Source organism: Eucalyptus grandis, chromosome 4 (assembly GCF_016545825.1).
Source record: "Eucalyptus grandis isolate ANBG69807.140 chromosome 4, ASM1654582v1, whole genome shotgun sequence".
Taxonomy (NCBI): Eukaryota; Viridiplantae; Streptophyta; class Magnoliopsida; order Myrtales; family Myrtaceae; genus Eucalyptus; species Eucalyptus grandis.
The window spans coordinates 34,709,751-34,725,577 of record NC_052615.1 but is presented as its reverse complement, the minus strand read 5'-3'; the positions used below and the strand labels follow the sequence as shown (position 1 = coordinate 34,725,577).

Sequence of the window (15,827 nt, the reverse complement as noted above, 5' to 3'; positions counted from 1 at the left end):
CAAGAATATGGTGTCTATTTTGTAATACGCAGGCAACGGATTGTAATTTTCTGTGAGATGAAAATTAATTCGTATCAAGCGTGCGATGTTTATCCCGTTTGGATTTTTCCGTTGATGAAAATTAATTTCGGATAGATATGCAGGGGCAAGTTTTCCTATTTGGAATATTCATGGGTACTAATTTTTTTTCTTTTCGAGTAAAAAACTGGGCGAAATCATAAAATTTAGTGCGAACTAGTTGGGAGAATCCCAAGGATGACGACCACATCAAAAGGGTAAGGTCCACCAATCACGGAGTTGGCGCCTCCCTTGCCGCGTCTTCTGAACTCTCTCTCCGTCCCCTGCTGTTGACTTTTACTTTTCCTTCCTTCCTTCCTTTCCATTTCTTGTTTTTATTGGGATCGTAACGTTGATCCATTCAAAACCAGAAACGCCATCGGATCTCCGGAGGCGTCGAGAGTGTTCTTCAGTCAATCCGATACCACGCCCGTGCTCGTAGATTTATAGTGCTGCAGCAGCAATTCGCTTGTAGTGTCGTGCTCAGTCGATGAACACTTCCACAGCTTCTGCAGGTCGCATCCTTCGTTTCGGATTCGTCCCGTGTTTTGGCTTCGTGGGTCGTCGCTAGTTTGGCGCATTTTCATTCAGGCAGACGTCCCGAGATCCCGGAGGGAGAAAGAAAGATCGTTCGTCCCGTGAGAAGTGACGCCATGCAGGGTTGATTCTTGAAGACAGATAATGGGGTTCGCGTGAATCCCGGCGAAACGCCGTACAGTTCAAGATACAGAGTTCTTCCAGATCCGGAAACGTCCTTTTCCGTGTTTGTTAGTTGAAATTTCGACGTATATACATAGATCTAACCAGTATATACTTGAAAGATAGAAACTCGGAACCTGCTCGCCATCCCAGCATGAGCAACAAGGAGTCGGTGAAGCTGGACGACGAGCAGATCGCCGAGCTGCGCGAGATCTTCCGCTCCTTCGACCGGAACAAGGACGGGAGCTTGACGCAGCTCGAGCTCGGGTCGCTCCTCCGCTCGCTCGGCCTGAAGCCGAGCCCCGAGCAGCTCGAGGCGCTCATCCAGAAGGCCGACACCAACAGCAACGGCCTGGTGGAGTTCTCCGAGTTCGTGGCCCTCGTGTCGCCGCAGCTCCTGCCGGCCAAGTCGCCGTACACGGAGGAGCAGCTGAAGCAGCTCTTCCAGATGTTCGACAGGGACGGGAACGGGTTCATCACGGCGGCGGAGCTAGCGCACTCGATGGCGAGGCTCGGCCACGCGCTCACTCCGGAGGAGCTGACGGGAATGATCAAGGAGGCTGACACGGACGGCGATGGCAGGATTAGTTTCCGGGAGTTCTCGCAAGCAATCACATCGGCCGCCTTTGATAATTCCTGGGCATAATTAGGAACTGGGGTGCTTTTGCCTCCAGGCTCAATGGAATTGTCTGTTAATTTCTATTCCATGCTAGTATGCCGTATCTAGTGCTTTTCTTGAGATTAGCCTACTTGTGAGGCAAGGGAGTTTAGAATGTAGGATGGAGGACCATTTGGGTGTTGTCGAAATCAAATCCGTAAACGCTGCGGTTGTGATGCTTGCAGTGATTTATATTTTCGAAGTTTTAATACTCAATTTGACTGCGTTGCCAATCATTTTGACGAGGTTCCCATGATCAAGAACAAGATATTGTCTGAAGTTGAACTGGGTTTTTCCAGATCTCTTGCCCAGGTTTTTGTCACGTTTGCGGGACCATCGCAGTCCCTCCCTTTCCTGCTAGCTAATATGAGTATGCAGCAATGAGGCGTAATTTCGATCCGTGGTGTCCACTTTCTGCATGAGGATGAATCCACATTTCAATATGCCGATTTGAGAATCTTAAGTTGCGAGGTTTTCACTTGGAATAACATTCAAAAGTAGCAAAATCAGATAGATTCACATAAAAATTTGATTGATAACGGAATACAGACGAAGGAAAAGCGATGTTGCATGTAGTGCATGCGCTCACTTCCTTTTAGGGAAAATATGAACAGATGGAGATCTGGACCAATTCATTCTATGGTAGAAACAGGACATCACGGTTTCAAATAATGCAGCTTTGCACCGATCATAGACGAGCTGCACGTGTTTCGCTTGAAGTTGCAAGTAGTCATTCCCGGTCCTGTAGTGCCTAACAATAGTCATCAGACCTTCCATTTTCCTCTGACTGATGAAGAATAGAACATCTCTTCGCATCACAAGAACTTGACAAAACGATGGTTGATCAGCGATGGTTCCGTTGATGCCAATGGAGAAGATATAGATCAATAAACAAGTCTTTGAAAATATAGGAAATCCAATTACCCAGCAAAAAATCCTCTTCCAGTCAAAGATCCATTACAAGAAGTATCAGTCCACATATTCTTCATTACATCTAATCCGGAAAAAAGATAACTAATTACAGAATCAGCATGTGGTAGTGTTAGGCCAAACAGAAAAGGAACTATGAATACCGGTCACTATGCTTTCTTCTTTTTCGGTTTGAGCATCACAAACCCAATGAACACACATAAGAAGCATAAGAGCACCACGCCTGCGAAAACGGGAATGAGTATTGCGTATTCCTGTGGTAGAAAGTACTGGTGGACGAAGTGATCGCTATCCACAAAAGGCTGGAAAACAAAACAGATGGATGCATATGAGCATGACAGAATTTGCAGATCCTCAATATAAGCAGATCAACAAATCCAGAAATTACAAGTCAGATGTGCTTACCAGAATGATGACCCAAAAGGTGTAGTAAGTGAAGATGGATAAGCTAACAAGTGTTAACAGAAACCCCACTGCTCTGTCTGCCAGTTCCATTTCGCATGCCCCTAACCTTGAGCTACTAAAGAAAAGAAGATGTGATGGTGAGTGCATATATTCCCTCCTCAAAGAAAATTACTTTCGCAGTAAAGAGCAGATATATTTCAGGCACAATGAGTTGTTAAGTGATAGCCTGTCAAACTGCTGACCAACCTCTGAAGAAACAGAAAACCAAATGCATCCAAGTATAATCAATTCATTCTTTTTTCTCCAGAAGTCTGATTGGGTGGTTGCGGAATCAACGTATGCAATGTCGAAATCCCGGGAGACGCAAAACCAGGCATTTCAACTTTACCGAGGACAAGGAAAATATCCAATTCCATCTCTACATAACCAATACAATCTTACAAACTTCGATCACTGCTCGAGGAGAGCAGTAAGCTTCTAGGAAGCATCACCGTCTACATCCTGAGTTCCTGACCTAGACTATGCTGCGAAGGTCCGGTCTATCATGTATAGAGTTTACTTTCTCTTTCTCACTCTGAATTTTAGACATCATAAACCCACATAAAGCTAAGAAGGGCCACTCTAACCTAACCAGAACACTATTACGGGGCAAAGACGCAAAACATGACTCCTCAAGCAATTCAGCTACCAATAACTTCTTTTTCCAACACCCACATGACAATCCCAACGAAATGCGCTTTCTCACAGTCAAAACCAGCGTTCAAGATCCAAAGAAATTAGCCATTCTCTGCCCGATCACCAACCCACGTTTCTCCCCCGCAAGAACTTGTGTTCTTTCAATGAAGAAACCTAAATTTCTCCGGGAAAAACCTCCGTTGCCCAACTCTTGAGGTTCCATCCCCATTCAGTTTCCGAGTTTTGCCGATTCGATGGAAATTGCAAGGGGGTCTCGATAGCCACGCCCAAAACAATAGCAGACAAAAGAAACGATTTTTCGAGGTGAGGGGAAGAGAACTCTTACCGGGCACCCCAGAGAAACGGCTGAACAGCTGCCGACGCCGGAGGATTTTGCCGGTCGAGATTGAAAGGGAAGAAATCGACCCGATTCGGCTCTGACCCCCGTTTTGCCCAGCAACGGTGGAATCATTCGCCAGGAAAAAGGAGGAGCTTGACGGACGAAAGAAATTTAGATGGGCTTTGGGCTTAATGGAATTGGTTTCAATTTGGGCTAAAAAGTTTTAGCCTAAATTTGAGATTTGGAATCGATTGGCACGAGGAGTTTGAATTTTGCAAATCTGATTATTCCAATGTTCCAGATGGCCACAAGGAATGAGGTTCTAAAAAGGTGGCACCTTTTGATTGAAAAGGAATCGGAATTGTCCAAAACGTCCCTAGACGAGTTGCGCGCGAATCAGGATTAAAAAGCTTATTGGGGGTTGGGGGGTCGGTACAAACAGTACATGGAATTTCTCTATCGAAATACGTCGCCAATCAGTTGTGATGTTGTATTTCCAGACATGTCATTTGTTAAAAGAACCGATGCAATCGAACCATGGCAATTGGAGAATAGATAAGTGCAATTCTCCGGCACGTTTCGTTAGTGTAAAGCCTTCCTCGATTCATCGTCTGAATTCCATTCGAACTTTGCAAGACGAGATACTCGTAGCCAGGACTATACACGTCTAATTCGATTTCAATTTCGGTTCCGATTCCGATTCCTAATTTTCTCGATCCAAGAATTAAAGAAGTCGTTTTCCCCCCGCCCCGACGACCCCACTTCTCGACAGGGGCCCAATCCCGAGGACACCACCCGTCGCGCTTAATGAGCACCCGGACAAAAGACGTGGGGAACCACCCGCCCCATCTCCACCACACACGTGTCCCCTCCCCACCCTGTCCGCATCACTTTTGCCGGCGAAAGAACGATCCCTTCCACCGAGGACCGCAAAATACCACCGGACCAAAAAAAAAAAAAGGGAAAAATTCCACCTCACCATCGCTTCATCATACGTCACTCTTTCTTTCTCTCTCTCTCGAAATTGCAAACCTGCATCAACGAAAACCTCTGTCCCTGCCCTGAATTCGCGGCTCCTGATGAGCGTCTAAATTGTCCGGTTCCGCCCCGATTCCCGATCGGAAATTTCCTCAATTTCTCCGAGAACGAACGAGGCGCGGGGATCTCTCTCTCTCTCTCCTCGTACTCTCGATTTCGCCCGGTCGAGATTGCTGGGGGGTTGGGAGCGGCGCGTGGTCGGGCGGCCGCCGCGGGTGGTGGTGGTGGAGGAGGAGTAGAGGATGAGCTTCCAGGATCTCGAGGCCGGCCGCGGGCCGGGAGGGTCGAGGCGCGGGGAGCTCCTCAACAATGGCGGCCGGCAGGACGCCACGCAGGCCGTCGTCTCCGGCGTCTTCCAGATCAACACCGCCGTCAACACCTTCCAGCGCCTCGTCAACACCCTCGGCACGCCCAAGGACACCCCCGAGCTCCGCGAGAAGCTGTGAGCCTCCCTCTCCCCACTTTCCTGTCCCGTCCGTTCGAAATTCTTGCGACGATTCCGGCGGCGTCCGGCGGTCGACGCCGCCGTGCCGCCGCCGCGAGAGTGTCTTGAATTGATCGTTAAATTGCTTTGGGTTCTGGAAATGTGGTGTGGCCCCGGGGGCTGAGGGGGTTTGGTTTGTCGGTTCGTGAGCGTGATTGCACGTGAGCTTTCGGTTGAATTTGTCGGCCGCTTGGATAGAAGAGGAGTAGGATGTTTATGCGTGCGGAACGTGTGTGGTTATCGCGCGCGATTCGTCGTTTCGACAGTCCTAAGCTCTGGTTTGATGATTTCGAAACCGCTGTCCAAAGCCAATTCAGCATTCGTTGCTTCGTTGCCCAGCATTTCTGGCAATGCTCAAGCAGCCTTCTTGGTTTTTTTCTTCAAATCTGCAGGCACAAGACAAGGCTACATATTGGACAGTTGGTGAAGGATACATCGGCCAAGCTTAAACAAGCTAGCGAAACAGATCATCACGCTGGAGTTAGCGTAAGTTCCCTTGATCGCTTCATCTATGGAATGAACGAATTAACGATACTTGATCAGACATCCATTGTCTTAATTATCTATTTTCATTATTGAGCAGTCGGACATCATTGGTTGGGGTGCTGGGTACTTGGGCATATAAGTGTTTGGTTTCATTCGAATGTTAAGATGGAAAATCTAGTATCTTTCATTGCTTGCAGGCCAGCAAGAAGATTGCAGATGCCAAACTGGCAAAAGATTTTCAGGCGGTTCTTAAAGAGTTTCAGAAGGCTCAACGGCTTGCAGCTGAGAGAGAAACAGCATATGCACCATTCGTTCCCCAGGCGGTACTTCCTTCAAGGTAACTATTCCAGGGCGATTCAGTCTGTAAGATCTTTCGGTTTCTTCTTTTCTTTCTTTTTCCTTTTAAATTCCTATTTCCATCAAAAATGTATTGCGACTGACTGACTGCAGATCATGAATAAGTGGTAGATGTTTTCATTTCTTCCTTTAATTTTCTAATTCCATCTTAAATTTATTGCGTCTAACTGACTGCAGATCATGAACAAGTGGTAGATTTTCTGTGCAAGAAATAGCAATTACTTTTACTCCCACTTTTCTAATGCCTTTTCCCTAGACCTGCCACACGCTACTAGTTTATATGAGCTATTTCATGTTTGTGGATGCAGCTACACAGCCAGCGAGATTGATGTCAGTTCAGATACGAGTCCACAACAGCAGGCCCTTCTAGTTGAATCCAGAAGGTTATATCTGCAAATTTTTCTTGATTTGTTTTCCCTCTTTCTTTTGTCAATGTGTAAAGCCTTACTGTTTGGTTCACGGATGTTTTGATCTGATGAAGCCATCGATGGAACTTGTAAGTACTGCATATGCTTTATGATGCTTCTACGGGGTTGTTCTGTATTGGCTCATCAGCACCGTGTCTTCTTTTCCTTTTAGGTTTGCTCTGCCTGATCATCTCACAAAATTTCCTCTAGTGACATGATGTCATTTGATTATAGAATATGCTAGTCTTGATATATTCTTGTTAGCATCTAGCATAAGTGGATCTATGTTGAAAGACATCAAATTGAAATGCTGCAATTTTGATATCGAAGAAAATACTCGTCATTTAGTTTTTTGTGGTAAATCATTTTTTTACTAGCTATATTGTGCAACACTTGAGATGCTTTTCAGTGTGGCAAATTTTTTAAATAATATTGTCACCTATCTTGTAGACAAGAAGGCGTGCTGTTGGATAACGAGATCACCTTCAATGAGGCTATTATTGAGGAAAGAGAACAGGGAATTCAAGAAATTCAGAATCAAATTGGCGAGGTGAATGAAATTTTTAAAGATCTCGCCGTCTTGGTTCATGAGCAAGGGACCATTATCGGTAAGCTATTGTCTTTTCTTGGGATCTTGGACTGCTTAGTTTTATGGCCTGGTTGACTAATGAATCTTGACCAATTGATCACTGCAGATGATATTGGCTCACACATCGATAATGCTCAGGCTGCAACTTCTCAGGGAAAGACCCAACTCGTGAAAGCAGCAAAGACTCAACGGTCAAATTCATCTCTGGTAATTCATGATAGCAATCTTGCTTTGCATATCATACTTTAAGATGCTATTGCACTCACCACCTGCTACCATACATAGCCTGTGCTTTTCCCGTAGTCTTTTTGATGCTCTAGAGTACTATAGTGGGGCATCCTCTGACATGGTCTTTCATCTGATCTCAGTTCTCTAATAGCTCATATATTAGATGGCCATTTTCAATATAGATACTACAACATATTTGTTCTAAGTTCTGCTTATCTCATCTTTCTGAATGAATGATGCTATTGCACTCACCACCTGCTACTATATGTAGCCTATATTTTTCCTGTCAGCGCATGCAGCCGCTTGTGCTGACAAAAACAATCCTGTGATCCTCACCAAGTGTACTGCTGAGATGCATGGTATCATCTTAACTTTAATTCTATTGCCATGCAGGCTTGTTTGCTTCTGGTGATATTCGGGATTGTGCTCCTCATTGTGATCATAGTACTTGCAGCTTAATCGGGATTTAGTAATCCCGGTAGTATGTTGTGCAAACCCTACTGATCTGCTTCAGAAGGCAGTAACAAGGTGGACATCTCCCTGCACGTCTCTCTAATTGCGGCCTCTGTGCAACTCCGTGGTTGAATGGATCGTCATCCTCCCAATCTCATTTGCGTATATAAATATCAGCTTTTGTCTTGGGCTCCTTTTTATTCTCCCTTTCTTCTTTCCTGTGGCTTTCCGGAGTTGGATGCGTGGGTATTGCTTTCATCGTTGTTCGGGTCTTGAATGTGGGTCTCGGACTCTGCGTGCAGTGGTATGTTGTATAATTTTTCCTGTCTTTTTACAAAATGAGATTAATCAATTCTTTTCTGGTCTTATGGTGAGTGATAACTAAAGGGAATTTATGTACCTGAGTTGTTTCTACGATATTTCTTTTTTCTACCTGTGACTTTCCGGTTCTGTGTACATCTATATGGGTATAGTGCGACAGAGATCAAACACTTCCCTTGCTGAATCCGCATCCATTTGATAGAATTGCTGTAAGATGAAGTGAAACGATTAAAATCAACACGAGCTACAGATGAGCACATACATTTTCTGTGCCTACCTAATTAACTATGCTTCAAATAAACGGAAATCCGGCCATACAATATTTGCATGTTTTTCATGTGTTAATACAATGAGCTAAGCACACATCTTTTGCATGGTGAAAAATGCCCATCCGCATCACATGCGAAGAGGCAAATTTTAATACGTAAGAACCAACGGAGGTAACGAACTAGACTAGTCACTGGCAATGTTAGAATGCAGCTTTCCGTTCGGCAAGCTATCATTTGTCCGACCCGCGTCGCGCGAAAGGTTTGAACTTGATTGCACGCAAGTTGGGAAGTCAGCAGCAACCTTTTTTTGTCTGCCCTCTTCTTTGATTGAGAGTCATTCGCTTTCCTCTGTCGCTTTCGACATTGGATTCTTCACGTTCCTTGTTACGTGGAGTTTCTTGGACCATAATCAAGCGGAAGGAATGATTTGCAAGACTCACCCAACCTAAAACCCATCGATGATGACCCCATCGTAGGACCCAGAAGAGAGCTATGAGCAGATGAGTTACGAAATTCTGCAGCTAGTACTAAGTAGGGGGTGGAGGAATTCACATAAAACTAGAAATAACCTTGTTAAGCAAGCAAACCGACTTCTTGAAGTCGAAGAGAAGTTGAACGTTCCGAAAGCATTCTCCGGTGATCAATGACTTCCTTGCACGACACATCCTCCGGAGGTTCTATTAAAGGGTGGTCCCTTGTCTTGCATCTCGTCTTTATTGTACAAACAGAATATGCTTCTTGCCTCTCAGCATCCACCATATAATATCATATCTCGTTAAGACAGTCGGACTCAATTGTCGATCATCCTGGATGCTACGATGGGAAATTGCATCACTTTCTCGTCGATGGCGAGTTTGCAAAGAAAAGGCGTTTCTCCCATCGAGACCGCTTTCAAGCTTCCTTCGCCATTGCCAACTTGGCCACACGGTAAATCTTCTTCTTCTTCCATTTAACACTATTTAGACATTTTTCTGCTCACAGCGAATGTTAAACGTGGACATCTAGATGAGCGGTTTGTTACTTCATACTCGCTTGAGCAGGCACAGGTTTTGCACTTGGTACTATTGACCTTGGAGGACTAGTGGCGTCCCGAGTATCATCTCTGAACAAAGTTTGGGCTGCTCATGAGGGAGGACCGGACAATCTCGGCGCGACATTCTTCGAACCTTCGAAACTACCGGAGGGATTCTTCATGCTGGCTTGCTATGGACAAGCTAACGACAAGCCTCTTAATGGGTGGGTTCTTGCTGGGAAGGATGGGTCAGGTGGAGCGCTTCGAAAGCCAACAGATTATACTCTGGTTTGGAGTAGTGAGTCCTTGAAAATTAAGCAAGACGGGTATGGCTACATCTGGCTTCCCGTGCCCCCCGAAGGTTATAAAGCCGTGGGACATGTGGTTACGAGCTCGCCAGAGAAGCCATCCCTCGACAAAATCCGATGCGTTCGATTGGACTTCACTGACCAGTGCGAAACAGATTCGTGGATTTGGGGGCCTGACAAGTCAAGCGACACGAGCGGTTTCAATGTGTATAGCTTGAGTCCGGCAAATAGAGGAATACAAGCTTTGGGCGTATCTGTTGGTACTTTCCTAGCCCAAAATGGTGCGAATGATACCTCTCCTGCTCTGTCATGTTTGAAGAACCATAACCCCAACTATACATCCTCCATGCCTAACATTAGCCAACTTCAGGCACTATTTCAAGCTTACTCTCCGTTTGTGTACTTCCATCCTGACGAAACCTACTTGCCCTCTTCAGTCAACTGGTTTTTCAGCAACGGGGCTCTGTTATACAAAAAGGGAGATGAGTCAAACCCGGTTGCAGTCGAACTCAATGGTTCAAACCTCCCACTAGGCGGCTCAAATGACGGTGCCTACTGGCTGGACCTCCCGAAGGACCAAGCAGCCAAAGAGAGAGTAAAGAAAGGAGACTTACAGAGCTTCCAAGCTTATGCACACGTTAAACCCATGTATGGTGCAACGTTCACGGACATAGCGCTATGGCTGTTCTACCCTTTCAATGGCCCGGCTAGGGCAAAGCTCGAGTTGATCACCATCCCATTGGGGAAGATAGGTGAACATGTTGGTGATTGGGAGCATGTGACCTTGAGGATCAGCAATTTCACTGGTGAGCTGTGGGAGGTCTATTTCTCACAGCACAGCAGTGGAACTTGGGTCAATGCTTCTGAGTTGGAGTTCCAGAGTGGGAACAGATTTGTGGCCTATGCTTCCTTGAACGGTCATGCTTTGTATTCAAAGCCGGGGCTAGTTTTACAGGGCAGTGGAGGAATCGGAATCAGGAACGATACTGCCAAGAGCAAAATGGTCGTGGACACACAAGTTGCACACTCACTAATTGCTGCTGACTATCCGAGCACATCGATAAGTTCGCTACCATGGGTCAACTATCTAAGGGAATGGGGTCCTAAGATTACTTATGATACTGAAGAGGAGTTAAAGAAGGTGGAGCAAGTATTGCCCGCAAAGCTTAAATCGGCATTTGATAGTGTGGTGAAGAGTCTGCCAAGCGAGTTGTTAGGGGAGGAAGGGCCTACAGGTCCTAAAGCTAAGAACAACTGGAGTGGTGATGAGGTTTGAGGATTAACCTGACTGCAGCTCACATTGGGAGGATTAAGGCAGACAGAGAATTTGTTGTTCCTGATGAATATCCGCTGAAATTATATGTTTTAGTGCGCATAATATTGTTCTTATCCAGTTAATACCTGTGGCACACTTAAGTTATTCATTGTTTGTTCATAGACTGTTAAGTTATTAGCATAATAGTTTGACTTCAGAATCAATACTATCAAAAGAAAGTTTCCAATTTGACAGAACTACATTATACAGACATTTAAATGAGATTCAGTTTTCCAGGTAACTGGAATTCACTTGAGGATTCAACAACACTATGTGGTTCTAATTGAAGAAAAGGTGCTCATCAACTAAAGAAAATTATGATTAGAAAAAACTTCCAGTAACTAATCCAATACAAGTCAGTTACTTTCTAATCAGAAGCTTATGTGTAACTATCATATGAAAGACAGTCAGCATCCATCGAAATCCCAGAGACACTTTAAACCATATCTCTAACAGGAGGGCGCAAGGAAGAAGCCCAAAGTATGCATATTATCCGCCACTGAAACTGCACTGATTATTACAGCTGACAAAGGGCCAGCAAAAACAGAAGTGAAAGGGATGATTTAATGGGTGCTAAAAACTGCCCAAAAAGAGAAACACGAATGCTTATCTTCTTGCTTTGTCATCGAACTTAATCTCAGACAATGAGGGAGCCACTCTAAAAATCCCGATCAAGATCATTCCCATTTTTTATCAGATGTTAGAAGGCCCATTTGTTGCGTGAGCTGATCCATGTGCTGAGCTTTGTCCCGCCCATTCTTCACTGGCTGCACATCATCTCCTGTTAAAGTTGACTTAATCTTCCCAAGCACTGAGCTTTGTACGAGCAGATCATCCCAAAAGGAAGAATTCTCCAGCAAAGCATCAATGTCAGGATCAGGAGAGAGATCATCAGTATCTATTGATATGGATGCACTGAATGAATCTGGATCCATGAAAGCACCGGTTCCGAATCAGTTTCCGCTTTACCCTCACCAGCAGTATCTGGAATCCGATCTTGCGTCACATCTGGCAATGGATAAAGCTCAGGCAAAATCACATCTTCCTTACCAATTAAGACAGCCTGACAATCTCCTGTCGCACTTCAGATATAGTGGCTGAGGGCCTGTCACCTGAGACAACTGATGCTATAGGTATATATGATAAATGCTCTGAAGTCTGTGGTACCTCCTGCGGCGTTGCTCCAAATATGTGACTCGAAGAACTCCCGCTGTTCGATAAAGATAAACCATCACTGGTCGGGAAACTGTCTGATGTTACATCACAAGATTCTAATAGAAAAGAAAGAATCCAGTCCTGCTCTACCGTAGCATAACCTTAAATGCCTCGTTCATTGGAGGGTGATATCTAACAATCTGTCCATCTGAAGTAACGATATCCTCATTCTCAGACACATCATCCTGCTTAAGCCCCGCTTTTTGTTGCCCTCATTTATTCGTTAAGGTACGGACACCTAAAGTGTCAAAACTTTCAAAATGTACATTTGTGCCAAAATCGAAATAAAGTGGATTAAGTGCCACGGCTAAAATCCGGCCAAATTACTGATGTTACAATTTTCTGGTGAGGTGAGTGCAAAACGGCGTCGTTTTATATGCTGACGTGGCGAGAAAATACAAAAATGACGTTGTTTTGTGTCGATGTGTAAATAATTAATATAAAATTAATTAAATTAAATTTAAACTTAAATTTATTTAAAATATTCTATAAAATAAAAAAACTTTAAAAAAAAGGGGAGGCCGAAAGAGGCGGCCGCCTCTCTCCGCCACCGTCGGAAAGGGTTGAGCCCTTGCTAGCCGACTAGCGGTAAGGGCCATGAGCCCCAATTAAATATTGCCACCGTCGGAAAGGGCCAATGACGGAGGAGGGAGGGTCTGGGCTTTTGGCGAGATGGCGACTATATTATCAAATTCTACTTACCATTCCCTAGTTATTAACAACTAGCGCACTCACCCTATTTACTAATGAGGACCATGAGCCCAACGGGTTGCTCGCATACAAGCTGGAGCCCGCAAAGCTAAAAGTACATCCGGTGCCAAGAAGGGTGGGACATGAAGAGGAAGGAAGGAATGCATTGGCGTCCAGGGCTCTTTGTCCGGGCCTTGGGCCAATGGGGGAGGGCGGGGGGTGCCGCAAGGGCCGTGACGACCGATGGTGAGGGCTTGCGAGCCCTCACCTAGATCTGGGGTGAGGGTCGCGGCCCTCGTCGCTGGTTGGTCAGGGGCCAGCCACCGGCTAACCCTCCCCCTCCGTTCTTTGGCCCTTCCCGATGGCGGCGACAAGAGCTCAACTCTCAATCGCCCCCTTCGCCCCCCCCTTTATTTCTTTTCTTAATTTTTTTTTTTTAGAATATTTTAAATAAATATAAGTTTAAATTTAATTTGATTAATTTTTATATTAATTATTTACACATTTTTATTTATATTTTAGCTGGTAGTTTAATTTTTATTTTGTAGACGACATCGTTTCGGAGAAGTTTGAGCCGAATCCGCTCTCTGGCGAGCCACATAGGCAAGCAAAAATAATAAAATATTGTTACGTAGGGATTTTCAGCAAGGTTTACCGGAGGTGGCACTTCGATTGGAACTGGAAGTTCCAAAACAGGCGGCTGGTATACCACCTTAATGAAATTGCCTTTTCATTTTTTTATTTGGATAGGATTTATGTTGGCTTCGTTGGGAGGCTCCCATAGTTTGTTACATCAGCTCCAAATGGATAAGTTGCGTTGGAATCGAGAAAGCTTTTTGGAGTTCATAATTGCATAAAAGGAGGAAAAGTAGTGGTTGCGGTGTGTCGAGGCACTTCTTAAGTGTCCCACTTTTAAAAGAAAATTGATTTTCAAAGTTTTGGTACTTAAGTGTCCCTCGTGTCAAGTTTTAGCACTTGAGGCTATATTTCTGCCGTTATTCATCTGTTGTTCTCATTTTGCTGTTGTACGAACTTAGCCAAAAGGGCTCTGAACAGCCTTTGCCAGGAATGATATCATCTGCTGCTGCAAAGCTCCATCCCATGACGGCATTTGAACGTCACTCGTAATTGCTTATTGGTAGCCTGCTGTTGTTTCCTTGACCTCACGATCTCCTGCATATGCACACACTCGTCTCTTTTGAGCCTCTCAACCTCTCCTCAAGCCCAAATTTTCCAACCTCCATACAAGCGCCGACCGATTTACTACGTGATTGGTGGGTCAGTTGATGACTGCATCCATGAGCAGGTTTCCACCTATTTATACTCCTAAGCAGGTGTTCCTGACCCCTCAGAAAGCCCTCATTGGCAAACTCCCACCGATCTGGATCGACTTTTCTGAAACCTTGTTTGACAGATGCAGCAGAGTACTATTGCTGTACTAGTTGGGGATGAAGCAATGATAAAAAAAGATACTTCCAAAATTATGAAGCAAAGCAATATCTGAATTAATAGGTTGCATGCAAAGGACGTGCTGAGGCAATACAGTGTCGTAGTATACAAGGCCCACAATCATGGGGACTTTAGGGAGTGCACACTGTGCACACTCGCATGCTTTCGGAAAGCAATTTTTGTGACTAAAAGCTGAAACCTCCACGGTAAGAGTGAACCAACCTCACAATAGAACCAACACTTTGAGGGGAAAAGGGGGTGAAAGCAGACAACGAGTGATTAAGTGCACAACAAGAGACTTTGAAACGATTAAGAATCGCACTGAATTATGCGGAAAAGAACCCGAAAGAATAGATCCTCGTGGCGGCAATATCACATATCCCTCTTGTGAAGGGAAAAGCAGAAGGCATGTCCAGGCTTTCTGCTGCACGTAGCTAAGTAATGAATTAAGAAGCCTAACTTAGCAACCTTAAACTCAGGTCGAAGGAACAGCTTCGTGATCTCTTTACTTTTCCAATTAACTAACCTTCTGCTCCATTTGTTTACTGAGAAAAGCAGAGAGAAGAACTAGCAAATATGCATGTCCCAACACAGTTCGTCAACTTCCCACTTACGAATTTTTCCCATCAGTTCATCTAAGACCGCGTCTACAAACACTAGAAGCAGAAAAATGCCATAGTCCTAGATTGTTCTCACCGCTGTCAACAAAAAATAACCACCAATACACACCAGGAAATCCTAAATAAGCAAAATGGACAAACACAGAGAAATGTTCATAGTCGTTAGCTAACCACGCACACAAGCAAAACCAAACAATAGATCCTCTTTCAACACCCCAAATCCAACCCATCCTACGAGAACCGGGGGAAAGAAAAGAAAGAGGCAAACTTCACGAAAACCCAGGACAAGAAACTGAATAAGTGCGTACATAAGTGTTGAGCTGCCCGACGAAGCTGGAGAAGTTGTTGTGCTTGAAGAACTTGGGCAGGAGGTCCGAGGCAAACTCGGGCGAATTCCACACCACGAAGCTGCTGTCGCCAGGGCCCTGCGACACGACCGCGCCCGTTGCCGGGTCGTCCACGATCTCGTACGTCTTGCTCAGGAGCGGCGGTGGCAGTGGCGGCACGCTGTTGCCAGGATTATTCATCGGAGCTGGAGAAGGCCCCTTCCCTGCTGAGAGTCTCCGATGCTGTCGTTGGCAGCGTCCACTTCCACAGGGAGGGAGGGAGAGAGAGAGAGAGAAGAAGCAGAAGGAAGAAGAAGAAGAAGAAGAGAAACGATTTCGTTCGCGCGGACAAGGAGACCGACTAGGACGTTAGGAAGGCACGAAGCGGTCGACCATCTCAGCAACGGAAAGGGCCACGGTGGACAATTGAAGTTATTTTACTTTCAGTCCCACGTCCAAATCTATAGGTACATTCCAATATGCCCCTAGCATTCTA

At 45.2% G+C, this 15,827-nt stretch overlaps 4 protein-coding genes and 1 pseudogene across 5 annotated transcripts; 3 read left to right on the top strand and 2 right to left on the bottom strand.

The window, feature by feature from the left end:
• The first annotated feature begins 290 nt into the window (after positions 1-290).
• LOC104442040 (probable calcium-binding protein CML17) lies at positions 291-1,712 on the top strand. The gene has a single exon (XM_010055329.3). It carries the CDS (start codon positions 911-913, stop codon positions 1,400-1,402), a length of 492 nt encoding a protein of 163 aa, XP_010053631.1. The 5' UTR covers positions 291-910; the 3' UTR covers positions 1,403-1,712.
• A 584-nt stretch (positions 1,713-2,296) lies between these two features.
• On the bottom strand, positions 2,297-3,950 carry LOC104442039 (dolichol-phosphate mannose synthase subunit 2). Of its 2 annotated transcripts, none has more exons than XM_039311734.1 (3): positions 3,771-3,950; positions 2,750-2,861; positions 2,297-2,646 (listed from the first exon to the last, which is right to left on the bottom strand). In XM_039311734.1, exons 2-3 carry the CDS (start codon positions 2,837-2,839, stop codon positions 2,494-2,496), a joined length of 243 nt encoding a protein of 80 aa, XP_039167668.1. In that variant the 5' UTR covers positions 2,840-2,861; positions 3,771-3,950; the 3' UTR covers positions 2,297-2,493. The 2 variants fall into 2 exon arrangements, with proteins under 2 accessions (XP_039167668.1, XP_039167667.1); XM_039311733.1 differs by having other exon boundaries at positions 2,750-2,864; positions 3,771-3,939.
• A 797-nt stretch (positions 3,951-4,747) lies between these two features.
• LOC104442038 (syntaxin-22) lies at positions 4,748-8,238 on the top strand. The gene is made up of 7 exons (XM_010055326.3): positions 4,748-5,244; positions 5,679-5,772; positions 5,970-6,109; positions 6,438-6,512; positions 6,987-7,144; positions 7,232-7,332; positions 7,747-8,238. Exons 1-7 carry the CDS (start codon positions 5,045-5,047, stop codon positions 7,810-7,812), a joined length of 834 nt encoding a protein of 277 aa, XP_010053628.1. The 5' UTR covers positions 4,748-5,044; the 3' UTR covers positions 7,813-8,238.
• A 713-nt stretch (positions 8,239-8,951) lies between these two features.
• On the top strand, positions 8,952-11,228 carry LOC104442037. The gene is made up of 2 exons (XM_010055325.3): positions 8,952-9,323; positions 9,437-11,228. Exons 1-2 carry the CDS (start codon positions 9,215-9,217, stop codon positions 10,990-10,992), a joined length of 1,665 nt encoding a protein of 554 aa, XP_010053627.2. The 5' UTR covers positions 8,952-9,214; the 3' UTR covers positions 10,993-11,228.
• A 480-nt stretch (positions 11,229-11,708) lies between these two features.
• On the bottom strand, positions 11,709-15,532 carry LOC120292637 (annotated as a pseudogene).
• Positions 15,533-15,827: the final 295 nt, after the last annotated feature.

Bases quoted from the DNA above. Each gene is read 5' to 3' on its own strand.
- LOC104442040 (XM_010055329.3), top strand. From the start codon at position 911: ATGAGCAACAAGGAGTCGGTGAAGCTGGACGACGAGCAGATCGCCGAG.
- LOC104442039 (XM_039311734.1), bottom strand. From the start codon at position 2,839: ATGGAACTGGCAGACAGAGCAGTGGGGTTTCTGTTAACACTTGTTAGC. The intron at 2,647-2,749 runs GTAAGCACATCT...TTTGTTTTCCAG, and splicing joins CCTTTTGGGTCATCATTCTG to CCTTTTGTGGATAGCGATCA.
- LOC104442038 (XM_010055326.3), top strand. From the start codon at position 5,045: ATGAGCTTCCAGGATCTCGAGGCCGGCCGCGGGCCGGGAGGGTCGAGG. The intron at 6,110-6,437 runs GTAACTATTCCA...TTGTGGATGCAG, and splicing joins CAGGCGGTACTTCCTTCAAG to CTACACAGCCAGCGAGATTG. The intron at 6,513-6,986 runs GTTATATCTGCA...CCTATCTTGTAG, and splicing joins CTTCTAGTTGAATCCAGAAG to ACAAGAAGGCGTGCTGTTGG.
- LOC104442037 (XM_010055325.3), top strand. From the start codon at position 9,215: ATGGGAAATTGCATCACTTTCTCGTCGATGGCGAGTTTGCAAAGAAAA. The intron at 9,324-9,436 runs GTAAATCTTCTT...TCGCTTGAGCAG, and splicing joins ATTGCCAACTTGGCCACACG to GCACAGGTTTTGCACTTGGT.